The 21,336-nt window shown below is 36.8% G+C and overlaps 1 protein-coding gene across 3 annotated transcripts in view; it reads left to right on the top strand.

Annotated features, from left to right (window-relative positions):
• Positions 1-2,265: 2,265 nt before the first annotated feature.
• Positions 2,266-21,336, top strand: part of RAP1GDS1 (Rap1 GTPase-GDP dissociation stimulator 1) — a 156,750-nt gene continuing 137,679 nt past the window's right edge. For all 3 annotated transcript variants that reach the window (XM_028117770.2, XM_028117768.2, XM_028117767.2), the window contains exon 1: positions 2,266-2,442. In XM_028117770.2, coding sequence (XP_027973571.1) covers positions 2,439-2,442 — 4 coding nt within the window. In that variant the 5' untranslated portion in view covers positions 2,266-2,438. The remainder of the gene's footprint in view (positions 2,443-21,336) is intronic.

The following is a 21,336-nucleotide window of genomic DNA, read 5'->3' as shown; positions in this document are numbered from 1 at the left end:
ATTATTGTAATATGTAATGAGAAAAGAAAGCAGGAAAAATGAAGCAAGGGAATTTGAGAACCTGGAAGGGATTAATGAATGTTAAGTAAAGAGAAAGACAAAAAATAGGACCAGCAATGCAAAGGCCCAATGGTGATCTGGAGAGCTCCAAAATGAATGTGGAACATGGTAGGGGTGTGTGTGTGTATGTGTGTAACTTCCATTGGTGTCTTATGGATTGAGGCGTGTTCCCAGCAAATTCGTATGTTTAAGACCTAACACCCAGTATCTCAGAATTTAACCTTATTTGGAAATAGGGTCATTGTAGTTATAAAGATGAGGTCATACTAGAGTAGCTGGGCCCCTAATCTACTAATGACCGACGTACTTATAAAAAAGGACACCACATTTGAACAGACATGCCACATGAAGATTGTGGAGTTACGCCACCACAAGCCAACGACCTATCAGAAGCTAGGAGAGGCCTGGAAGAGATCCTTCCCTAGTGCCTTCAGAGGGAGCATGGTCCTGACAACACTTTAATTTTAGACTTCTGGCCTCTGGAACTGTGAGACAATCAATTTCTATTCTTCTGAGCCACACAGCTTGTGATACTTAGTTACAGCAACCCTAGGAAACCCACTTAGCATGTAAGATTATTTTAAGGCAAACACCAAAAGCATCCATCACAGAAAGGGAAAGAGGGCCTAAGAGTGATGTGCCTGATTGTCTTAGGGATCAGAAAGGCCTAATAGCATGGACGTCTGTAGTTACATTGTATTTTCTTGTCTTACCAAACCTCTCTTTTTAATTACCGTGTTTCATTTTGTTTTAGAAAACTCACATAAAATCTGTTCTGCTTAACTAATTACAAGGCACTTCCGACCTGCGTGCTTGTAGTATCATACAAATGGTAACTGATCTGACCGTAAGAGCGGGGTCACGGCTTATGGGAGGGAAAGCGCCTTTTCTCAGCATTGAATTTTAAAAAAGTTGAAAGGGAAGAGCAACCTCGATTCAGCTATGCAGCATCTCTCTTCCACAGGTTGTACTGCTGACTGCGGCCCTCTCCCCTGCAGGAGTGCGGTCGTTGCTGTCTGGGGCGAGCAACCTGACTCCTCACAACTAGGAGGGGTCAGGGCAAGACAGGGTGCGGAGAAAAGCAAGGCTTCCTTCAGCCTCCTCCCGCAGGGCAGAGGAACGAAAACCAGCCCCCGCCTTGCGCGCATGCTCAGTCGGGAGGGCGCCTTCCACAGAGAGCGCCCCGGCTCAGGTTTTCCCCGCAGCTGGGGAGGTGCCGGGAACCGGCCGCGGCCGGGCGGACCGAGGAAACTCTGGCCGGCTGGCTGGGCGGGGCCGCCGCTCACTCAGCCCGACTTTCATTTTCCTGCCTCGGTAACCTTGTTCCCGCCACCGTCAAAGGGAGCGGGGCGGAGCTGTGCACAGCCCGGTAGGGTGGAGCCCGAGGGCACCCTAGTTAAATGGCTTTTCAGGCGTTTCGGGGGACTGGAAGGCCGCGCTTCTGGAAGAACACACTCCCTGAGAAAATCCTGGGGCGGTCACTCTTCTCGACTGCCCAGACCTTTGTTTTTAAACCAGCCACAGCCAGGACAACCCCAACTGTCCCACTGTTGCTTCCGCTAAGATTAAGAGCCCTCCCAGCGACCACCTTCCTGCTCTGTGCCCAGCGGGCCCATAGGCTGCTTTGAAAACGGGCGTCCTCAGGTATTTTATCTCCCAGAGGCGCCGGCTTCATCGCCTATACGTCCATTCCAGCTTCGTTTCAGGATGTCGGCTCTGCTTCCCCACCACCTTCCTGGGTCTGAGGCGGCCCAACGTCTCCTCCGGGAAATTCCCGCCTGTGCATCTGGGTTGTCCCGTAATGAACAAGGGCCCGTTTTCCGGGTGTGGGCTGGCGGGGTCGGAGAGCCAGCCGGGGCAAGCCAGACGGTAGCACGCGGGACTCAATATCCCCGCGCTCTGCCTTCTCCGGGCCCACCCACCGCACCTCAGGCGGTCGCCATCAAGCTGCTCCGCAGCGGCTGCAGCTGGTCCGCAAACACGCCCACCCGCACGCTCAGATTCACTTGCCTCGGGAGGCGGGGGGGTGGCGGCACTGAGCATGCTCGGTGAAGAGGGCGGGGCCCCTCCGGGGCCGCGAGTCGGGGCAGGCGCTCCTCAGGCCCGCTCGGCGTCTCCGCCGCCAGCCCGCTCGGAGCCGCGCCCGCCGCAGGCTGCGCCCGCCCGCCCCGCCCCGCCCCGCCCCCCGCCGCTCGTCCCCGCCGCGGCCGCGCCGCCTGCAGCAGCAGCAGCAGCAGCTGCTCCTCCCCGGCGGCCGCCCCCCGCGGGTCCCTCCCTGGCTGCGGGAGAGACAGAGGTAGAGGGAGGACACAGCGCCGCGCCGCCCGCACCGGAGACCTTCGCCTCGCCCTGCAGGCTCCTCACCCTCTGGGAGAAACATGGGTAAGTCATCCTTCCTCCGCCGTCATCGCCTGACATTTTTCTCTTTCTCGGCGTGTTGCAGGGTGGGAAGCATTTCTCGCGCAAAGTTGCCGGATTTCTCAAAGCCACGGGTGTAATACAGTGGCTCTTCCTCCGGGGAGAGGCGGCGCACGCGGAACGCACGCCGGTCCCGGGTCTGGGAGGGTCCGGGTGGGGTCGGGCCGCGGGGTCGGACCGCCGCCCGGCTCTCGGGCACCTCGCTGCTGCGCCTCCCCTCCTCCATTCTTCCTGCCCGAGCCGGTGCCCGGGCACCGCGGAGGCTGCCTCGCGGGCTAGCATCCTCTGCCCCATTCCCGTTTCTCCGGAGGCCACCCTCTTCCTTTCCCCGGCGTCTGCTGGTGTAGAGTCTCGGTCGGACCGCGAGAGAGACCACTTCGTGTAACTTCCGTGTCAGGGCGACCTTTCCCCATCTTGGGGACTGTTCATCCCGAGGCGGGGAAGTGCGAGCAAGTAGTTTGTCAGGGCGATTGTACAACCTGCATGGAAATTATTTTTGATGGGGGAGAACGGACAGCCTCATAGGTTGGAAGGATGACTTGTCAGAGGCCACGAGGAACGTGAGGAAGGATGGATAGAACCGCTAGCTGTTGAGTTAGTGTTGGGTGACTACAATGTGCAATATTCCTGTGCTCAACCCATTTTTTTGGTTCCTTCGCCTGTCTACTGTAGGAGGAAACGCACCCTGTAACGTGTTACCGAACTTACATGTTAGTTATTCTTTCCCAGCTTCCCCTGCCTAAATCTACATAATCTGATTTTAGTTCCTTTGTATGTATGGTTAATCTCAAGAAATTGTTTTGGGTGAGATATTTAAAAGCAAATGTATTTTCTAAAACTACATATGATTTATCTTAAAATTTTTTCATAACGTATTAAGTTCAGTAATTACAAAAACGTCTGATGACTTCTGTAATTAGAAGACGATTTTTTTTAATAGTAGCAATTTGGAATACCATACTTCTACATGTAACAAGTTTGCTTCCACTCCTATCATAATTTCCTCTTTTTAAAATTTGCTCCATTGGCATCTGTCAACTCGGACTTTTCCCACCCCTTCCGTGCAAGTTATTTTAAGCCTAAAATGAATGTGGTTCTTTCATCTGTCAATACAGTGCTCAACACGTCTAGAGTTCAGTCATGGTAACTCAGAATCCTCAAGGAAGTAATCTAAATCTAGAAATGGTGTCGATGGAGCTTACTGGAAAAGCAGATGCTCCAAGCTCTGTTTCAGACCTTTGGCCGTATATTGGGAAGGGGCTGGTGTTGCAGGAGGAGGTGGTATGAATGAAAAATGAATCTATGGCCCTGAATTTTATTTTCAGTTCAGTTTTTTTTCCCCCTTTTAATGTACTATTGGTATGCTGAACAAATTTATATAAAATTGACCCATATTTACCTAGCTTTTCTCTAGGAGTAGAATTTTAAATAAATATTAATTCAGATTACTGGACACATGAATTTTCCTTGAACATACAAAAATTTTCTCCTTAATTATAGGGCACAAGTTTGACCTGTAAAATACATTTATCCATGTTTCAAGGTGAGCTAAAAAATCCATTTAAATAAAATTTTAACTTACAGGTTGAGTCAATCTTTTCAGTAGAAAAAAATTCAATTCTGTTGTAATACTTATGAATAAAAATACTTAAATTTATTTAAAAATAATTGATCTTCGAAATCTTGAATGTTATTGTTTGATTTCAAACAGTGGTCAGGTAGAAACCCATCTCTCATTTGAAGCTTCTAAGATACTCTTTAATTAAGTAAGTCTCCTCATAGCATTCTGTACCTTGTTGGAGCCTTTTTAGCACTTACATAATCTGCCTTATAATGGAGTGGTTTATGTGTGTGTGTTGTGCACTTAGTCATGAGTTCCAGAATATGTAAATTATGTCTTATTAATTTTTGTGTACCCCACAGTGCTTTCCACATAGTAGATATTCAATAAATCTTTGTGAATTCACTGTTGAACTTAAAAACCTATCTGTTATTTTCAATTTATGAACCTGAAAGTATGGGCTCTGAACATTCAGGTTGGTAGATATTATGGAGGTTGGAGGAATTGGGAACAGAAAAGTATAATTATACTATGAGTACTCTTCTTGCTAAATAAAAAAAAAAAGAAAGAAAGAAAGGAAGTTGGGTTGTCTCAGAAGTATGGTTTTTGGGATAGCCTCCAGGCAAACCATTTCCTTCTGCACTACTGTCTTCCTTGGTAAGGTGGTTTAGTGTGTGATCACTAGGTACATGCAATAATGTAAAATTGAAATCTTGGAAAGCAGTTTCATATTCTGAGCCAAGGAAATTATAACAATTAATATATACATAAGGGGTACCCTGATGAGGGTAGGAGAAAAAATCACTTTTTAAAGTCTTTCCAAGAAATAAATAAGGTGATTTAAAAAAATATTCATGTGGCAGTGATTTTTCTCTGTAAGAAAGTGAAGAAAACTTCCTATATAGTCTTACGGGCCATGGCTATAATATATATTTTATTATAAATTCAATATACTTAATATTTATTGAATATCAACCATGTACAATGTATTGTGGGAGGACAGAGATGAGTAAGACATTCGTACTTCAAGTTGCATATAACTTTAATAGGAATGATATGATACATACACAGAAAGCTATAATTGAAATAAACTATAAGTGACATAAAAGACTTTTACATGTATTATAAATTCAGGGCACGGAGAAAAGGTTTTAGAAGAATGATGTTACTTGAACCAAAGGTTGGTTAAGTTTCTGAAAGGTAGAAATGAATGGAGACTGTTAATCAGGATGGGGGTTGGCAGGAGAAAAATGGCACAAATGATGATATAGAGATAGAGAACACTCAAGGAGTTTCAGGATATGATTAAAAAGCCATGTTTGGCTGGAGCAAAAGGTAAGTTAAAGTGGGTGACAGAGAGGAAAAAATATAGGTAAAGACCAGATAATGGAGGACCTTAAATGCCAAGTTGAAGAAGTTTTTGGACTTTGACTTATCTATTGAGGGACTATGAAACATTTTTATGTAGTTAAGTGATGGATCACATCTGTGGTTTAGGAAAATTAATCCATTAATTGAGTGAAGGATGGGTTAGATGAGAAAATAGAGAACACTTCAGAGGATGGTTGTTGAAGTTTGGATGAAAATATTTACCATCCTGAACTAGGCTGTGGCAATGGGAATAGAATGTTGCAAATAACAGGATTTAGTTGCCAATCAATTGAATATAGTTGAGAAAGGAGACACATAGTATTGCCTGGGCAATAAAGAGAATCCAGAACTATTAATATATATTTAATTCATTGGAAGAGGAAACATGAATAGTCAATTTTGGACCTGATGAGTTTGACTGTTTAGTTTGCCGTTTAGATTCTCTGCTCATTGATGACAGGGACTCTCATTAGGTTTTGAATACATTTTTTTAGAAAAGATTTTATTTATTTGACACAGAGAGACACAGCGAGAAAGGGAACACAAGCAGGGGAAGTGGGAGAAGGAGAAGCAGGCTTCCTGCTGCGCAGGGAGCCTGATGGGGGCTCGATCCCAGGACCCTGGGATCATGACCTGAGCTGAAGGCACATGCTTAACAACTGAGCCACCCAGGCGCCCCTGAATACATTTTTAACATTAGTGTCTGCCACATAGTAGCCATGCAGTAAACATTTGTTGACTGACTGAAACTAGGTAAAAAATATTTAACAAACAGTTATTTTAACTTTTAAGAGAGGATTTGAATAGAGATCTGGAAGTTATCCATAAATATCCTAGGATGATATTTCAAGTTAGGTTGGAGTCAGAAGAAAATTTGTCCAAGGTAAGAATCTTGAGGAGTGACCCATTGTTAGGAAAGAGGAATGGAATGATTTGACACTGAAAGAGAAGTTAGGTAGGAGTGAAAGACTAGAATTGGCATGTGGCTAGTTGCATTAAAGACTGGATGGTCAATAATGTCCATTGCTTCAGAACAGAGTGGTAAGGACTGAGAAAAGGATCTGCGTTGATGTGGTTTGATTAGGATATTACCCAGGATATTTTCTAAAAAGCAGCTTTAAAAGGTATAGTAGATATGGAGGCCAGTTGTAGAGGCTAACTGAGGAATGAGTAAGTGGAACTAAGAATTCACTGTGTATTCATGCTGTATCCCTTGACCTATTTAAAGATCTGTAAATAAGCATAGGTTTCTTTAAACATTTTTAAAACGTGGCACTTTACATGGAATGACACATGCTATTTTTTTCCCTGACAATAATTTGTAGTCTCACCATAGTGCTTCACATTTCTTTGACATTCTATTTTTTATGTCATTATGTCTTAGTATAGTATACTTTTTATGTTTGCACTATCTGTCATACAGAGTGAGCTTAGAAATGGTTTTATAATTTTACATGGTATTTTACATAAAATATACTTTTTACTGATGGTTTTATCACTTTTTATTTACTATTAGTCTTTGTGAATTTGGGATTTCTCTAGTTATATTTATGCCTCTTATTATACCCTTAATTCCTGGAGTTTTTTCTCTATAAATATATATTAGCTTTATAGAGAAATCTTTTTTTTCTTCCTCTTGTATTTTTAAGTCCAGGAATGGTTTCACAGATAAATGTAAAAATAATACTTTTACTTGTTTTTTTGTAAATTACAGTGATAGTTTTTTTTTTGTAAAGTGATAATCACTAAAATTTATTATTTTAAAAGATCATAGATGACAGATTGACTAGTTCAACAATTTTTCCTTATGTTGGCATTATGTCTATGTCCCATATACCTGTTTTTTTTCATATGGGAAAAGGGTTAAATTCACTATCTTTGCAAGAGTCATATTCTGAAGTCTCTAGTACTACTATATGGAAAGTTATAATAACCCTAATTCATTTTTGAGAACTGTAGAGTTTTAACTTTCACAATGGAATGTTGGAGCTTCTAGATGCCTTTGGGGGAAAATAGTGTGGTTTTCCTCTTCAGAGATTCCAGGTCACCTGAATTCAAACTTGGCAATTCTGGTGTTATTGGTGGCACCAGCAGTGGCCATAAGAATTACCTAAATTTTTAATATTCAAACATCAGGAGGAGTGGAGAGGGAAGATCCACTCCTTTGAGAACTTCATGTTAATTTTAGATTATCAGATGTTCAGATAACAATTTATACATTCCTAGGCATTTAACTTGGCAAATAGTTCTTGTGGAGAGAAGAGCAATAATAAATAAAGATATCAGTAGGGTATGAAGTCTATTTTGGTTATAAAATTCTATGATTCCTTGAAGCTGAACTTTGAAATATACTCAATATTATTGTCTTAAGTATGCTATAATCCTTATATAATTCATTTTTCTTTAGTGTTCAAAGGGTAATGTCTACTTGAGGTAGCACTTCAGAGTTTGAAACAACTTATTAGCTTTGTCTAACTAGATGGCCTGAAATACCATTACTCATACTGTCTAAGAATGCTGGATTCAAATTGCAGAGTAATGTCATTCTCTCAGTGTGTTTATTTATAAAACTTTTGTTGCTAGAACCATTCTAAGAGTTAAAAGTGAGAATTAGGATAGTGATAAATGGAAGTGGTTAAATTGAGCTGTAGCTTACAAACTCCAAAGTCCTTGTAACTTTTTGTACACAAAGTGAATTTTTTCCATATGAGCTCTGTATCTGTCCTCTGCTCTAATGGCTGTTTTTGCTAAATTTTGTCCATATTTATGACTTCAATAAGTATCTATATGCTATTAGTCTCTACATATTATATATGTGTGTATATATTATCACTAAATATATATGCTTGCATATACTATGTATATAGTATGTATAGGCATATATATACTATGTTTATAGTATATGTAGGCATATATATTTAATAATATAGGTTACTACATATGTTATATATAATATATAGGCACTATGTATAATGTATGGGCTATATGTAGGCACTTTATATAATGTATGGACTATATATGTAGGCACATATATAATATATGTATGGGCTATCTTTTTATCTAGGAGATTATTAAATATTTGTACATGCATAGTTAATTCAAGTTCATTCAGTTCAAAACCAAATTCATTGTGCAATTTTTAATAATTAACTTGAGGTGTGATGGTTGATGTTTAACCAAAAACCCTTCTCCAAAAAAGCCCTGATTTGTGGTGGTGGTTGATATCCTGTGAATGTATAGTTGGGAAGAGATGAGCTGCAGCATACCATTATATAGTAGATCCACTATATAGATAAGTAACCTAGGAGCACAGATAATAGTAAAATGTAGTAAAATAATTAAGTAGTAATGAGTTATGAGTATTAATACCTTAGTTTTAACATAACTTATTTAGGTTTATAAAATTTAATATTTAGTAATGACTGTTTTAATAATTGCCTCATAAAATTCCTAAAAATTTAATAATCATGTCTCTTGGGCTGGTACAAGGGAGTTTTACTACACCAATGAATTAATAATTACTATTTATTATCATTTAATAAGAATTATTGATGTCAGTTATGTTAAGCTTTACATTTTTTCATATTTTTAAAATTATGTTTAATCTTTTCAACAATTCTATGAAGTAGGTGACACTATCCCCATTTTACTGATTCAAAGAATTGAATAATTTATCCAGGTGGAGAGAACTAAGTCTCTAAAATCCTGTTTTAGAGCAGTGATTCTCAGACTCTAGCTTGCTTAAGAATCATGTAGCATTTGTTTAAAAAAAAAAAAATTACTGGGCCCACCCTCAGAAATTTGATTCTGTAGGTGGTGGGTGGGCTGAGAATTTGCATTGTCAAGACATTGGCAGATGATGTTGCACTTTCAATAGCATCGCCATAGAGCATAGGTCTGCAGACTTTTTACATAAAGGGCCAGATGGTAAGCATTTTAGGCTCTGCAGGCCAAGAGGCAAAATCAAATATATTACATAGATGAGAGAACTATATGATGAGAGAAAACAAATATCCACGAATATTTTTTTGACTAAATTCAAAATACAACACTAAGTGAACATAAGTTATTGCAATACAGATCTACTAATGAAAATATTCTAATTCTGTTTTTCAGATAGCATTTCACTTAATTGGGATTCAGAGTTACCCTATCATCAGAATTGATCCAGATGTTCATTTGTTAATGCAGATCTGTAATGTGATTTAATGGATTTTGTCTTTGAAACATGTTTTCACATGGATAGATACTCCTAAATACTGCTATCCGTCGTGAGCATATGATTTTATTAATGAGCATATTCATTTCTATGGAAGAAATTTATAAAATTCTTTTAGATTCTTCTTCTCTTGATATTTGCTATTTAGCAGGTTACTACATTGCAGATTAACCACTTCCAAAGAAAGGTAAAAGCTCCTCAGTTAAGGAGGAGGTTAAGTTAAGTGGATTTTGATGTATAGAAGTTTCTTTTGCATTGAAATGAGGTCTGAAAAACACTGCTGTAACCTTAGGTTGAGCTTGCAAAATATATCTGTTGCAAATTTGTATATTCATGGAGATCTTATTTTAACATTTGACCACACAAGATGTGTATATAACAGATTGATGATTACTTGTGTTTCCAACAATGTTGTCAAAATGACTTAACATAGTTTAAGTGTCTCATATAAGCTCTCTTTTGCCTTGATTTTCAGGTCAGATTCTAGGAAACATCAAATATGCAGCAAATCTAATTTCCAGAGGCAATCATTGTTTGATAATAGTGGTTAAAGGCATTTCTTTTTTTTTTCCCCAGAAATTTCATCTCACCTGGAGCTAAAAAATCAACAATAAAACTCTACCATTGATTGCTAAGCCATTAAACTGTTGTGTGATGAGGCAAGTCAGAATATTCAGCTTCTACTTCTTATCAAAGTACACAGAACTGATGATGCATACGTCTGTGAGAGTAAATAAAGTTGATACTACTGGTTCAATAATACATGATAGTTTAAAATATTTTCTTCATAAAATGCCTGCTGATGAATAATATAATGAAGAACCATAGGCTTTAAATACCTTACATTTCACAAACTTTGTAAGTTTGTTCAGCTAAGCCTTTTTCTATTCATCACATTTTTTATCACCATCAGTTGTAACACATCTTAGCAGATTCCACTTCAGGTTGTACTGAATTAATTTATGTTCTCAACTTTGAAAATAATCTTGCCTATTGTTGTTCTATGCAGACTCTTCATAGAGGCTAATTCTTTGGTTGCTTGGCATCAGTTTTCCAAAAATAACATTAAACAGTATCACTAATGTTTGTCAACTCATCAAAAAACAAGGAAAATCTTTCAAAACCATTTGCCTTGTTTTTTAGTTGAATATTGATACTGCTTCCAGTGTCCTTACCTCTTCAAGTAGCTATCATCATAGAAAGGCTATTCTCAAACAACCCCCACCCCCGAAACATTTCTTTTGATTGTTGTAGTCAAAACATAGTTCAGCTCACCATGAGTAAACAACTTTCCTTGCTTGGTTAGTAAATGAGCCACTCAGAAACTTACTTTGTAGCTTCATTTTTATTTTTTATTTTTGTAAAGAAATTTGGCTGTGATGAGCTACTGTGTTTTATATTTTCTAATTTTTCTGACGATTACTTTCCTATGAATTGTGAATATGATGAATGCTTAGTCTAGTAATAATAGGTGTAGTATTTTTCTAGCATAGCTGTTGTGTCATTGGATGATACATTTGCTTGCTATCTAATTCAATAACAAAATAATCCACACGCCACTTATAATGCCTTAAAAGCATGACAGTTGAAGTATATGGTTCCTGTTTTGACTTAATGATCACAACGAAGTGTTGTGATATGACAATACACTTGGCACTTGAAACAATGGACAGCCATAACTGTGCCACTGTAATTTGTAGTACATCAAACAGCAGTGTAAACTCTGCCGTCATTATGTGAATACAGGTATAAACAATAAATAAAGGAGTGAGTTGCGTTCCAATAAAACTTTGTTAATGGACACTAAAGTTTGAATTTCATGTAATTTGTACATCATGAAATATATTTCTCTTTTGATTTTATTCAACCATTTACAAATGTAAAACCGTTTTACCCTTGGGCTATACAAAAACAGGAGATGGGCTGTAGTTTGCCTATTTCTACTATAAAGTAATGCTATACTACCTTTAAAAAGCCTGTGAATTCCCTAGCTCCCTAGGGCTGTAGTTTGCCTATTTCTACTATAAAGTAATGCTATACTACCTTTAAAAAGCCTGTGAATTCCCTAGCTCCCTAGGGCTGTAGTTTGCCTATTTCTACTATAAAGTAATGCTATACTACCTTTAAAAAGCCTGTGAATTCCCTAGCTCGATGAATGGTATCACCACCCATCCAGTCAAACATTCCTGAAATCTAGTCATTCTACTGCTAATATCCATTGGATTCCCTAAATTCTAACAATTCTTCCTCTTTGAATCAGCCTTCTCCTCTTCTCCCCACTGTAAACATGCCGGTTCAGTGTTTTATCACCCCTTCTTGAGGCCATTTCATTCTTCTGTAACAGATGTTCTTTCCCCCAGCATTTCCCCTCTTAACTGGTTTTTACATGCTGCTAGAGTACTCTATTTAAAAGGTGAATCTGATCATTTTGCTCCTTAGATTTTTTTTTAATAGCTTCCCAACACACATAGCAGGGTTCCCAAACTCAAATGAAGAAACTATATGATTAAGAAGGGTTAAATGGTAATCTTATGACAGGTGCATTCCCCCCCAACATATTAAATAGAAAGGAATATTTTATTTCCATAGAGATGTATGCTTTCTCCCATTTTTCTTGAAAAATGTCTTTCATTTTATCACTTTTGGTAAAACACAAAAGTGAGAAAAATATTTCTCTACTGTAATAAGAACAGCAATGGAAGCATGGTGAATAGCAACTAACACTGGGTCTCAATGTGGAGATACAACAGGAAATGGCGGGACTTTGGCAAACTGGAGGGTGTGTGCCTAACCTAAAAGAGGAGTTCCTTACTCAACTATAACCATTTTTGCCATGTAGGAATGTGGGCCCAGGGAAGCCAGATTTTGACACTTTTAAAGACACCAGAAATTAGATTTTTATCTAGATATGGTTGGCCCTTGAACAACACGGAAGTCAGTGGCATGTACCTTCCACAGAGTAAAAAATCCACATATAATGTTTGATTCTCCTGAAAACTTAACTACTAATAACCTACTGTTGACTGGAAGCCTTACTGAGAACAGTCAATTAACATATATTTTGTATGTTATATATATTATATATTCCTAAGATAATTTAGAGAAAAATGTTATCAAGAAAATCATAAGGAAGAGAAAATACAGTGCTGTACTGTACTGAAAAAAATCCATGTATAGGTGGACCTGTGTGGTTCAAATCTGTGTTGTTCAAAGGTTGACTGAACTTAAGATTGTTCATGGTTTTTGGAATTGTAAGATCCAGGGCCTCAAACAAGGACATTGGTGGCTCTGTCTCTTTCTGTTCAGGGTAGAGAACACTGGTCAGAACCTCAGGGCAGTGAGGTTAAGAGACATGCCCAAGTTCACACATTGAGTTAGGGGTAGTGTCAGATCTAGAATCTTGGTTTCCTAGTTTTATACTAGTGTTCTGTTCATTATACTAGACCAGCTCCGATTTGTTAATGAAAAAAAGTAAGCGCATCTATACACATCCACAAACACACATACCTACATACACACACACACACACACACACACACACACACACACACACACACGAACAAACTAACATCAAGGATTCATTCAAGTAAATAGGTTAATGGGAAAAACTTCCTTTTCTAACATTTACAAATGTAAAACTGTTTTACCCTTGGTCTATACAAAAACAGTCTAGGCCCTCATCTCATTCCTATACTGTTGGCCTCCCTAATACTAGACTCTTTGCTCTTCAGTTTTTTCTACATGCTATAACCAGGTTAATCCTTTTAAAAAGATACTGCATCGATTATATCATTCTCCTCAATAATCTAATACTGCTTCAGCTGCCTCTCAGATTGAATTTAAACTCTTCTTAGCTTTCCAAGTCTGTAGAAATCTACCTTTCTTACATTTCTCACTCTCTCTGAAATACATCTTCCTTTGATAATCACTGACCCTGAAATATTCTTCATCAGTGACAACACCAGTCAGTTTAACTTTGTTCGTGTTATTCTTCCTTCTAGAATAACTTCTTTTTTTCCTCTTATTCATTGTCCATAATCTAGCTCATGAAGACTACTTGTAACCTCTCCTACCAACCTCTCACTTCTCTGGACACCTCTCATGTCTTGGACTCCTATAATACATTCAGTAATATAATTTTAGTCTCTCAGTGTTCATATTTCTTGTTGGCATTCAGTAATACTTGTTTGTTCATGTCTAACAGACTTAGGTCAGTCTTCTTGTTTAACAGCATTATCCTATGGTGACCATAGGCATGTTTATAATAGGGCTTGCAAACCAGCAGCCAATGGGCCAAATATACTTTGCAGATGGATTTTGTTAGGGAAGTTTTAGAAATTGGAATTAGTTGTCAGCATTTAAATATCACGAAATTTCTGATAGAAATCTATTTTGTGAAGTATTCTTGAAAAATTAAAAATTTAGGATCCCTGAGACTGCCTTCCTATTGGTGACAGTTAATAATTGTTCTTAGGCAGGGTATGAGGTCCCCAGTTCCATACTACTTCCTATTATCTTAAATCCTACAAACTTCACTCAGTACTCTCTCTGGCTCTTGAAGGTATTTATCAGTTTATTTTTATTTTCTACTTTAGGTTTTTTTATTTAAGTATAATTGATACACGATGTTACATTGGTTTCAGGTGTACAACATAGTGATTCAGCTTCTTTATGTTATGCTCTGCTCATCACAAGTGTAGTTACCATCTTATCACTGTACAATGCTATTTACAATATCATTGTCTATATTCCCTATTCTGTGCTTTTCATTCCCATGATTTATTCCTCCCATAACTGGAAGCCTATGTCTCCTGCTCCCCTTTACCCACTTTTTCCCATATCCCTTTCATCTGGCAACTATCATTTTGTTTTCTGTATTAATAGCTCTGAGTCTGCTTTTGCTTATCTGGGTTTTTTTTTTTTTTTAGATTTCACATATGAGTGAAATCATACTGTATTTGTCTTTCTCAGTCTGATTTAATTCATTTAGCATAATACCCTCTAGGTCCATCCATGTGGTCGCAAATGGCAAGATCTCCTCTTTTTTTATGGTTGCATAATACTCGTGTGTGTGTGTGTGTGTGTGTGTGTGTGTGTGTGTGTGTGTGTGTGTGTGTGTACACGCACCACATCTTCCTTATCCATTCATCTATCCATGGACACTTAGGTTGCTTCCATGTCTTGACTATTGTAAATACTGCAATAAACATAGGGGTGCGTCTGTCTTTTCAAAATAATGTTTTTGTGTTCGTTGGGTAAATACCCAGTAGTGGAATTACTGGATTTTATGGTATTTCTATTTTTTTAAATTTTTTGAGGAACCTCCATGCTGTTTTCCCACGGTGGCTGTTCCAATTTATATTCCCACCAGTATTGCACAAGGGTTCCTTTTTCTCCGCATCCTCACCAACACTCGTTATTTCTTCTGATTTTTATTTTAGCCATTCTGACAGGTATAAGGTGGTATTTCATTGTGGTTTTGATTTTCATTTCCCTAGTAGTTAGTAATTTTGAGCATCTTTTCATGTGTCTGTTGGCCATCTGTATGTCTTTGGAGAAATGTGTGTTTGTGTCTTCTTCCCAGTTTTTAAATGGATTATTTGTTTTTTGGTGTTGAGTTGTGTAAGTTCTTTATATATTTTGGATATTAAGCCCTTATCATATATATCATTTACAAGTATCTTCTACCATTCAGTAGGTTGTCTTTTTGTTTTGTTGATGGTTTCCTTCACTGTGTAAAAGCTTTTTATTTTGATGTAGTCCCAATAGTTTATTTTTGCTTTTGTTACCCTTGCCTTAGGTGACGTATCTAGAAAAATATTGCTGTGGTCAATATCAGAGATATTACTCCTCATGCTCTTCTAGAACTTTCATGGTTTCAGGTCTCATATTTAGGTCTTTAATCAATTTTGAGTTTATTTTTGTGTATGGTGTTAGAAAGGTGCTCTGGTTTCATTCTTTTACATGTAGCTGTTCAGTTTTCTCAGTACTATTTATTGAAAAGACTGTTTTTTCCTCATTGTATGTTCTTTCCTTTTTTGTCACAGATTGTATGATTTTTGATTATATAACATATGATATTAACTGATCATATTGTGGGCTTATTGCTGGGCTTTCTATTCTTTTCCATTGATCTATTTTTATTTATTTATTTTATTTTATTTTATGTTAATCACCATATGTTACATCATTAGTTTTTGATTTAGTGTTCCATGATTCATTGTTTGTGTATAACACCCAGTGCCCTCTTTAATACCCATTACCAGGCTAACCCATCCCCCCACCTCCCTCCTCTCTAGAACCCTCAGTTTGTTTCTCAGAGTCCATAGTCTCTCATGGTTTGTCTCCCCCTCTGATTCCCCCCCTTCATTTGTCCCTTCCTGCTATCTTCTTCTTTTTTTTTTTTTTTAACATATAATGTATTATTTGTTTCAGAGGTACAGGTCTATTATTCAACAGTCTTAACACAATTCACAGCGCTCACCATAGCACATACCCTCCCCCATGTCTATCACCCAGCCACCCCATCCCTCCCACCCCCCACCACTCCAGCAACCCTCAGTTTGTTTCCTGAGATTAAGAATTCCTCATGTCAGTGAGATCATATGATACATGTCTTTCTCTGATTGACTTATTTTTATGGTAGTACCATAGTGTTTTGGTTAGTGCAGCTTTGTAGCATATCTTGAAATCTAGAATCATGATACCTCCAGCTTTGTTCTTTATCAAGATTACTTTGGCTATTCAGAGTCTTTTGTTCCATACAAATTTTAGGATTATTTGTTCTAGTTCTATAAAAAATGCTGTTGGTATTTTGATAGGGATTGCATTGAATCTGTAGATTGTTTTGGGTAGTATGGATATTTTAACAGTATTAATTCTTCCATTCCATGATCATGGATTATCTTTCCATTTATTTGTGTCATCTTCAATTTCTTCTATCAGTGCTTTATAGTTTTCAGAGTATAGATCTTTCACTTGGTTAAGTTTATTCCTAAGTATTTTGTTGTTTTTGGTACAATTGTAAATGAAATTGTTTTCTTAATTTCTTTTTCTGCAGCTTCCTTACTAGTGTATAGAAATGCTACCAGTTTCTGGGTATTAATTTTGTGTTTTGCAACTTATTCGTTTATTCTGTTTATTCTATTTCTTTTATTCATTTATTACTATTACTTAATTTGTTATTTCTGTTCACTTATTCTATTTTTCATTTTTTAATTTCATTTTTTAATTCTTGTCATTTATTACTTTTATTACTTTTTTGGGTCTTTAAGGTTTTTTACGTATAGTATATCATCTGTGTTTACTGACAGTTTAATTTCTCCATTACCAAAATGCATGCTGTTTCTTTTTTTCTTGTCTGGTTTCTGTGGCTAGGACTTCCAGTACTATGTGGCAAGTATGTTTTGATCCTTGTCTTGTTCCTAACTTCAGAGGGAAAGCTCTCAGTTTTTTACCATTGGGTATGATGTTAACTGTAGGTTTTCATAAATGGCCTTTTTTTTTTTTTAAGTAGGTGGAGCCCAGTGAGGGGCTTGAACTCACAACTGTGAGATCAAGACCTGAGCTGAGATCAAGAGAAAGACACTCAACCAACTGAGCCACTCAGGCGCCCCACTACATGGCTATATTATGTTAAATAATGCAAGTGGTTATGTTCTCTCTAACCACACTTTGTTGAGAGTTTTTGTCTTGAATGGATGTTGAATTTTGTCAGATGCTTTCTCTGCATCTATTGAGATGATCATATGATTTTTATCTTTTGTTAATGTGGCATATGGCTCTTATAGATATTTGAATTTGCAATCTCTGAGATTTCTATTAACTCTTCAGTAATTCAAAAGCTATAATTATATTCAAAATTATGGTAAAATACATTACTTTTGAAAGTTAATAAATTTACTTTTAATAAATAAATATTTTAAAATTAAGTAATTACTGCAAAATTTAAGTTATATGAGTAGTCAAGAGCAAAGCTAACTACCTGTGATATATATATTCTCATCAATCATGGTTAAACCAAATCTGTAATTGATCGAATGATAAAAGAAATCAAAGAGGTAGAGGATAGAATCTCTTTCATGAATTAATTCTGTAGTATAACCTTTGGCAAGTTACTTAAGCTCTTTCCATCCCCATTTCATCTGTATTCTTAAAATACTATCGTCATTATTGAATAAGAACCAAATAATAGATTTCAAATAAAAATGGAAGGGGGAAAAGAGCCCATTTCATAGAGAACTCATGCAAATTATAATGTGGAAACCTTCACACTCAGTTACTTAATAAAGACTGATCAGCTCCCAAACCCAGATCATTGTATTCTTTCCCCTTTTTCGGCAGGGAGGGTGGTGGTGATGGTGCCTTTCTAGGAAAAATGATGGTATGGCATTTTTAAAGAGTCATTAAAGTGCAATAGGACTGCTAGATTGTTTCTAGAAAACATTATTTTCTTGTATATATTAGAAAGCATTTTCTAACATACAAGGATTATATACAGTTATTTAAAACAATTATATAAAATAAATTACATAGAATTCTATAATTTTAAAGTATTTAAAATAACGAGTTAAATTTTAAATTATGTGAAAAAGAATTACATAAAATTATATAAAATAATTTCAAATAACTAGTAAGTTCCCCTAACTTATGGGTGGGGGGTTTGTTTTTATAGTCAGAAAAACAACAACCAGGAATCATTGAACTTTAACAAAAAAATGCTTTTAAAACTGTGAGCTCACACCATCTAAGATGGTTTTTAACAAGAAATTTGTCAAAAAATAAAAACTATTTCCTTTAGTTCTTTTGAAAAGTATTCCATTTTGAAGATTCCTCAAGTAACTCCATTATAAGAGATGAGACTGATCATTATAAAGAAACAAAACTTACATTGAAATATTTGTTTTACAGAAATAGAAATATTAGTTTATCTTTAAAATTATATAATATAGTTGGCTTCAAAAACAAAACCAATTACAATAAAGATAGGAATTTTATATGAGCTGATTAACTTAATTTCCTTTTAGTTACAAGAATGCATTTTTGGGAAGAGTGGTGTGAAGCTCCAAAAAAGAATAACTGTCCACTGTGTCACATTTTTGGTTTTTATATGGTTTGTATAAAACATCGGTCAAATCAGAAACATAGGCCTGTCTGTCATATTATGCATTACAGAAAGTGACAAATAATGCAAGCAGTGACAATTTCTGCTTTTGAAAAACTTAACCTCTAACTGGAAGATAATAACATAAAAGAAATTACTAGTAGAAACAGATAAAGGTGTAATTTGAATTCTTGAAAGAGAAAACAGAGCCCTAAAAATTTAAATAAGAGAAAACATCATATGTACCATTTCAGCACCAGTATAGCTTCTCAGGAATATACAGGTACTCATTACTTAAAATGATCTAGAAAATTTTTCTTATAATTTATTTATCTATTTAAACATTTAATGAAAGCTAGAGTATGTACCCAGCATTGGTACTACCCTTGAGATACGATGGCAGATGCTGCCCCTGGTACATTTCATTGTGATTTCCTTCCCTTCTCTTCCCTTCTCTTTTCTTTCTTTTGTCACAGACATTCACATACATAGACAGTTGTTAGCTAGTACAACTATTTAACATGGTTGGGTTATAAATTCATTCTTGAAGGGTTTGCATCTCTACAAAGCAAGATATAGGTAGTCCTTGCTTTGCACAGCTCTGATTTTCATGAAATCTGCATGAATTTCATTTAACATGGTACTGGGTGGACTGCCTGTTCAGTGGCAAAAACCTAGACATTGAAGACATACATGTCTGGATTATTCCTACCTTTGGCACTTATCTTTCTGGGCAAGCTATTCAGGTTTCAGATTCAACTTTCTCATCCACTAAGATACGGACAATAATAACACCTCTTTCATAAGGTAGTTGTAAATATTAATAAAATAATAACCATATAAATTTTAATTTCTGTTTCCAAAGCTGAACATACAGTCATTCTGGGGGAAACTATATCTTGTGTTCAGAGGTAGAGCCATTCAAAGGATCTAATGCTGTTGGTTGTATTATTTTAACCAAATCGGTATAGTGAATATTAAGTTATTATAGCAGATTATGTTTTCCAAAAATGGCCACAACAATACCCCTTGCCCCCACATATTCTTCTAGAACTTGCCATTTCCCATCGAGAGTTGGGGAATTCTCTTGCTGTTGAATATAAGCATGCTTGTGACTCACTTGTAACCAATAGAATGCTCCAGAAGTGCTGTGTAATTTCCTAGGTTTGGTCGTAAAACACATTGTTGCTTCCACCTTGTTTGTGGGAATACTGGTCTGCTTGGAGCCTTGCAAAGTCTGACCCTGTAGCTGCCATTCTGTGAGGAAGCCAGGCCATGTGGAGGGGCCTCAGGTCTCAGGTGTCAGGTTGGCATTCATAACCTTTAAGTCCTTTCAGGCCAATCACCAGAACCATCAGATGATTCAGATGATGCCAGTCTCCTGCTATGTAGTCACTCTTGGAGATACACCCCTATCCTTTGAGACTTTTACACTGAGGCCCCAAGCTTTGTGGAACAGAGACAAACCATCCTCAATGTGCCCTTTGTGAATTCCTGATTCACAGAATCTGTGAGTACAATAAAATGGCTTTTGCTTTATGCCATTAAGTTTGAAGTGGTTTGTTATGTAACCATAATAATTAGAACAGTTATAAAACCTGAAAGATACATTGTTTCAGTAAGAAACAGATTGCTATTAAAACTCATCAAAGTGGGAACTAACTGATGAATAAATGTTTACTGAGTTTTTCTTTTCATTTCCATGAAAGATAGCTCAACAGAGACTTTTATCTAGCATTTCCCTGTGGTTTATTTGTTTTTTACTTGACATTAATTCCCTTAAAGAAATATTTGCTGCCAGAAAAGAACTGTGCATGTTTAAACAGTTTAAACAGTTTCACTATTGCTTTATGGTAAATTTTACCTGTTTGTCTAATAAAAAATGTCAATCAATACTCTTAATAAGGATAATTACCACTAAAATCTGTGTATTTTTTTTGAAAACACAATAGCCTCGTAAAACCTGATAGGAAAAAGGAATATCTATATTCATCTCTCCAAATTAAAATGTAGTTATCTTTGATATTAATTTAATGTTAATTTTATAATAATATATTAGTATAGTTGTCAAAATTAGTTTGAATCTGTATCTTTCCTATCACTTTTTGGAAGACAGTGGTTTCTAAGTTTGTTACCACTGAATAAAATAATACTTTATTGTACATTTACCAAGGGATTTCACTTATACGGTTTATTATGATTTTCTATAATAATATAATTGCAATAATAATGGTACCTTTTATTAAGATCATTACCATGGAAAAGGTAATCAGTATTGTAGTAACATTTGGATTGATTATGCTTTAAAGTTTGTATGTTTGTGTTTATAAATATAAAAAACTGCATATATATACACACAGAGTGCTTCTAGAAGAATATGTAAGAAAATGTTAACATTGATTGCTTCTGGGAGTGAACTGGGATATATGAAGGTAATTCTCATCAAAATAAAATTAAAACTAAAAAAAATGTTATTTATGCTGTGAAAACTGTCTTGTATTCATATTTGTATCATTAGCACTTAGTGCAATGTTTCGTACTTAGTAGGCACATAGTTCATATTGTTGAGCAAATAGAAGCTTGAGGTTATCTTCTTAATGTATT

Source organism: Eumetopias jubatus, unplaced genomic scaffold (genome assembly GCF_037043125.1).
Source record: "Eumetopias jubatus isolate StellerSeaLion01/CBP00866 unplaced genomic scaffold, mEumJub1_p1.0 scaffold_2, whole genome shotgun sequence".
Classification (NCBI taxonomy): domain Eukaryota; kingdom Metazoa; phylum Chordata; class Mammalia; order Carnivora; family Otariidae; genus Eumetopias; species Eumetopias jubatus.
Note: the sequence above shows the minus strand (reverse complement) of the source record. Positions and strands in the feature narration are given on the sequence as shown.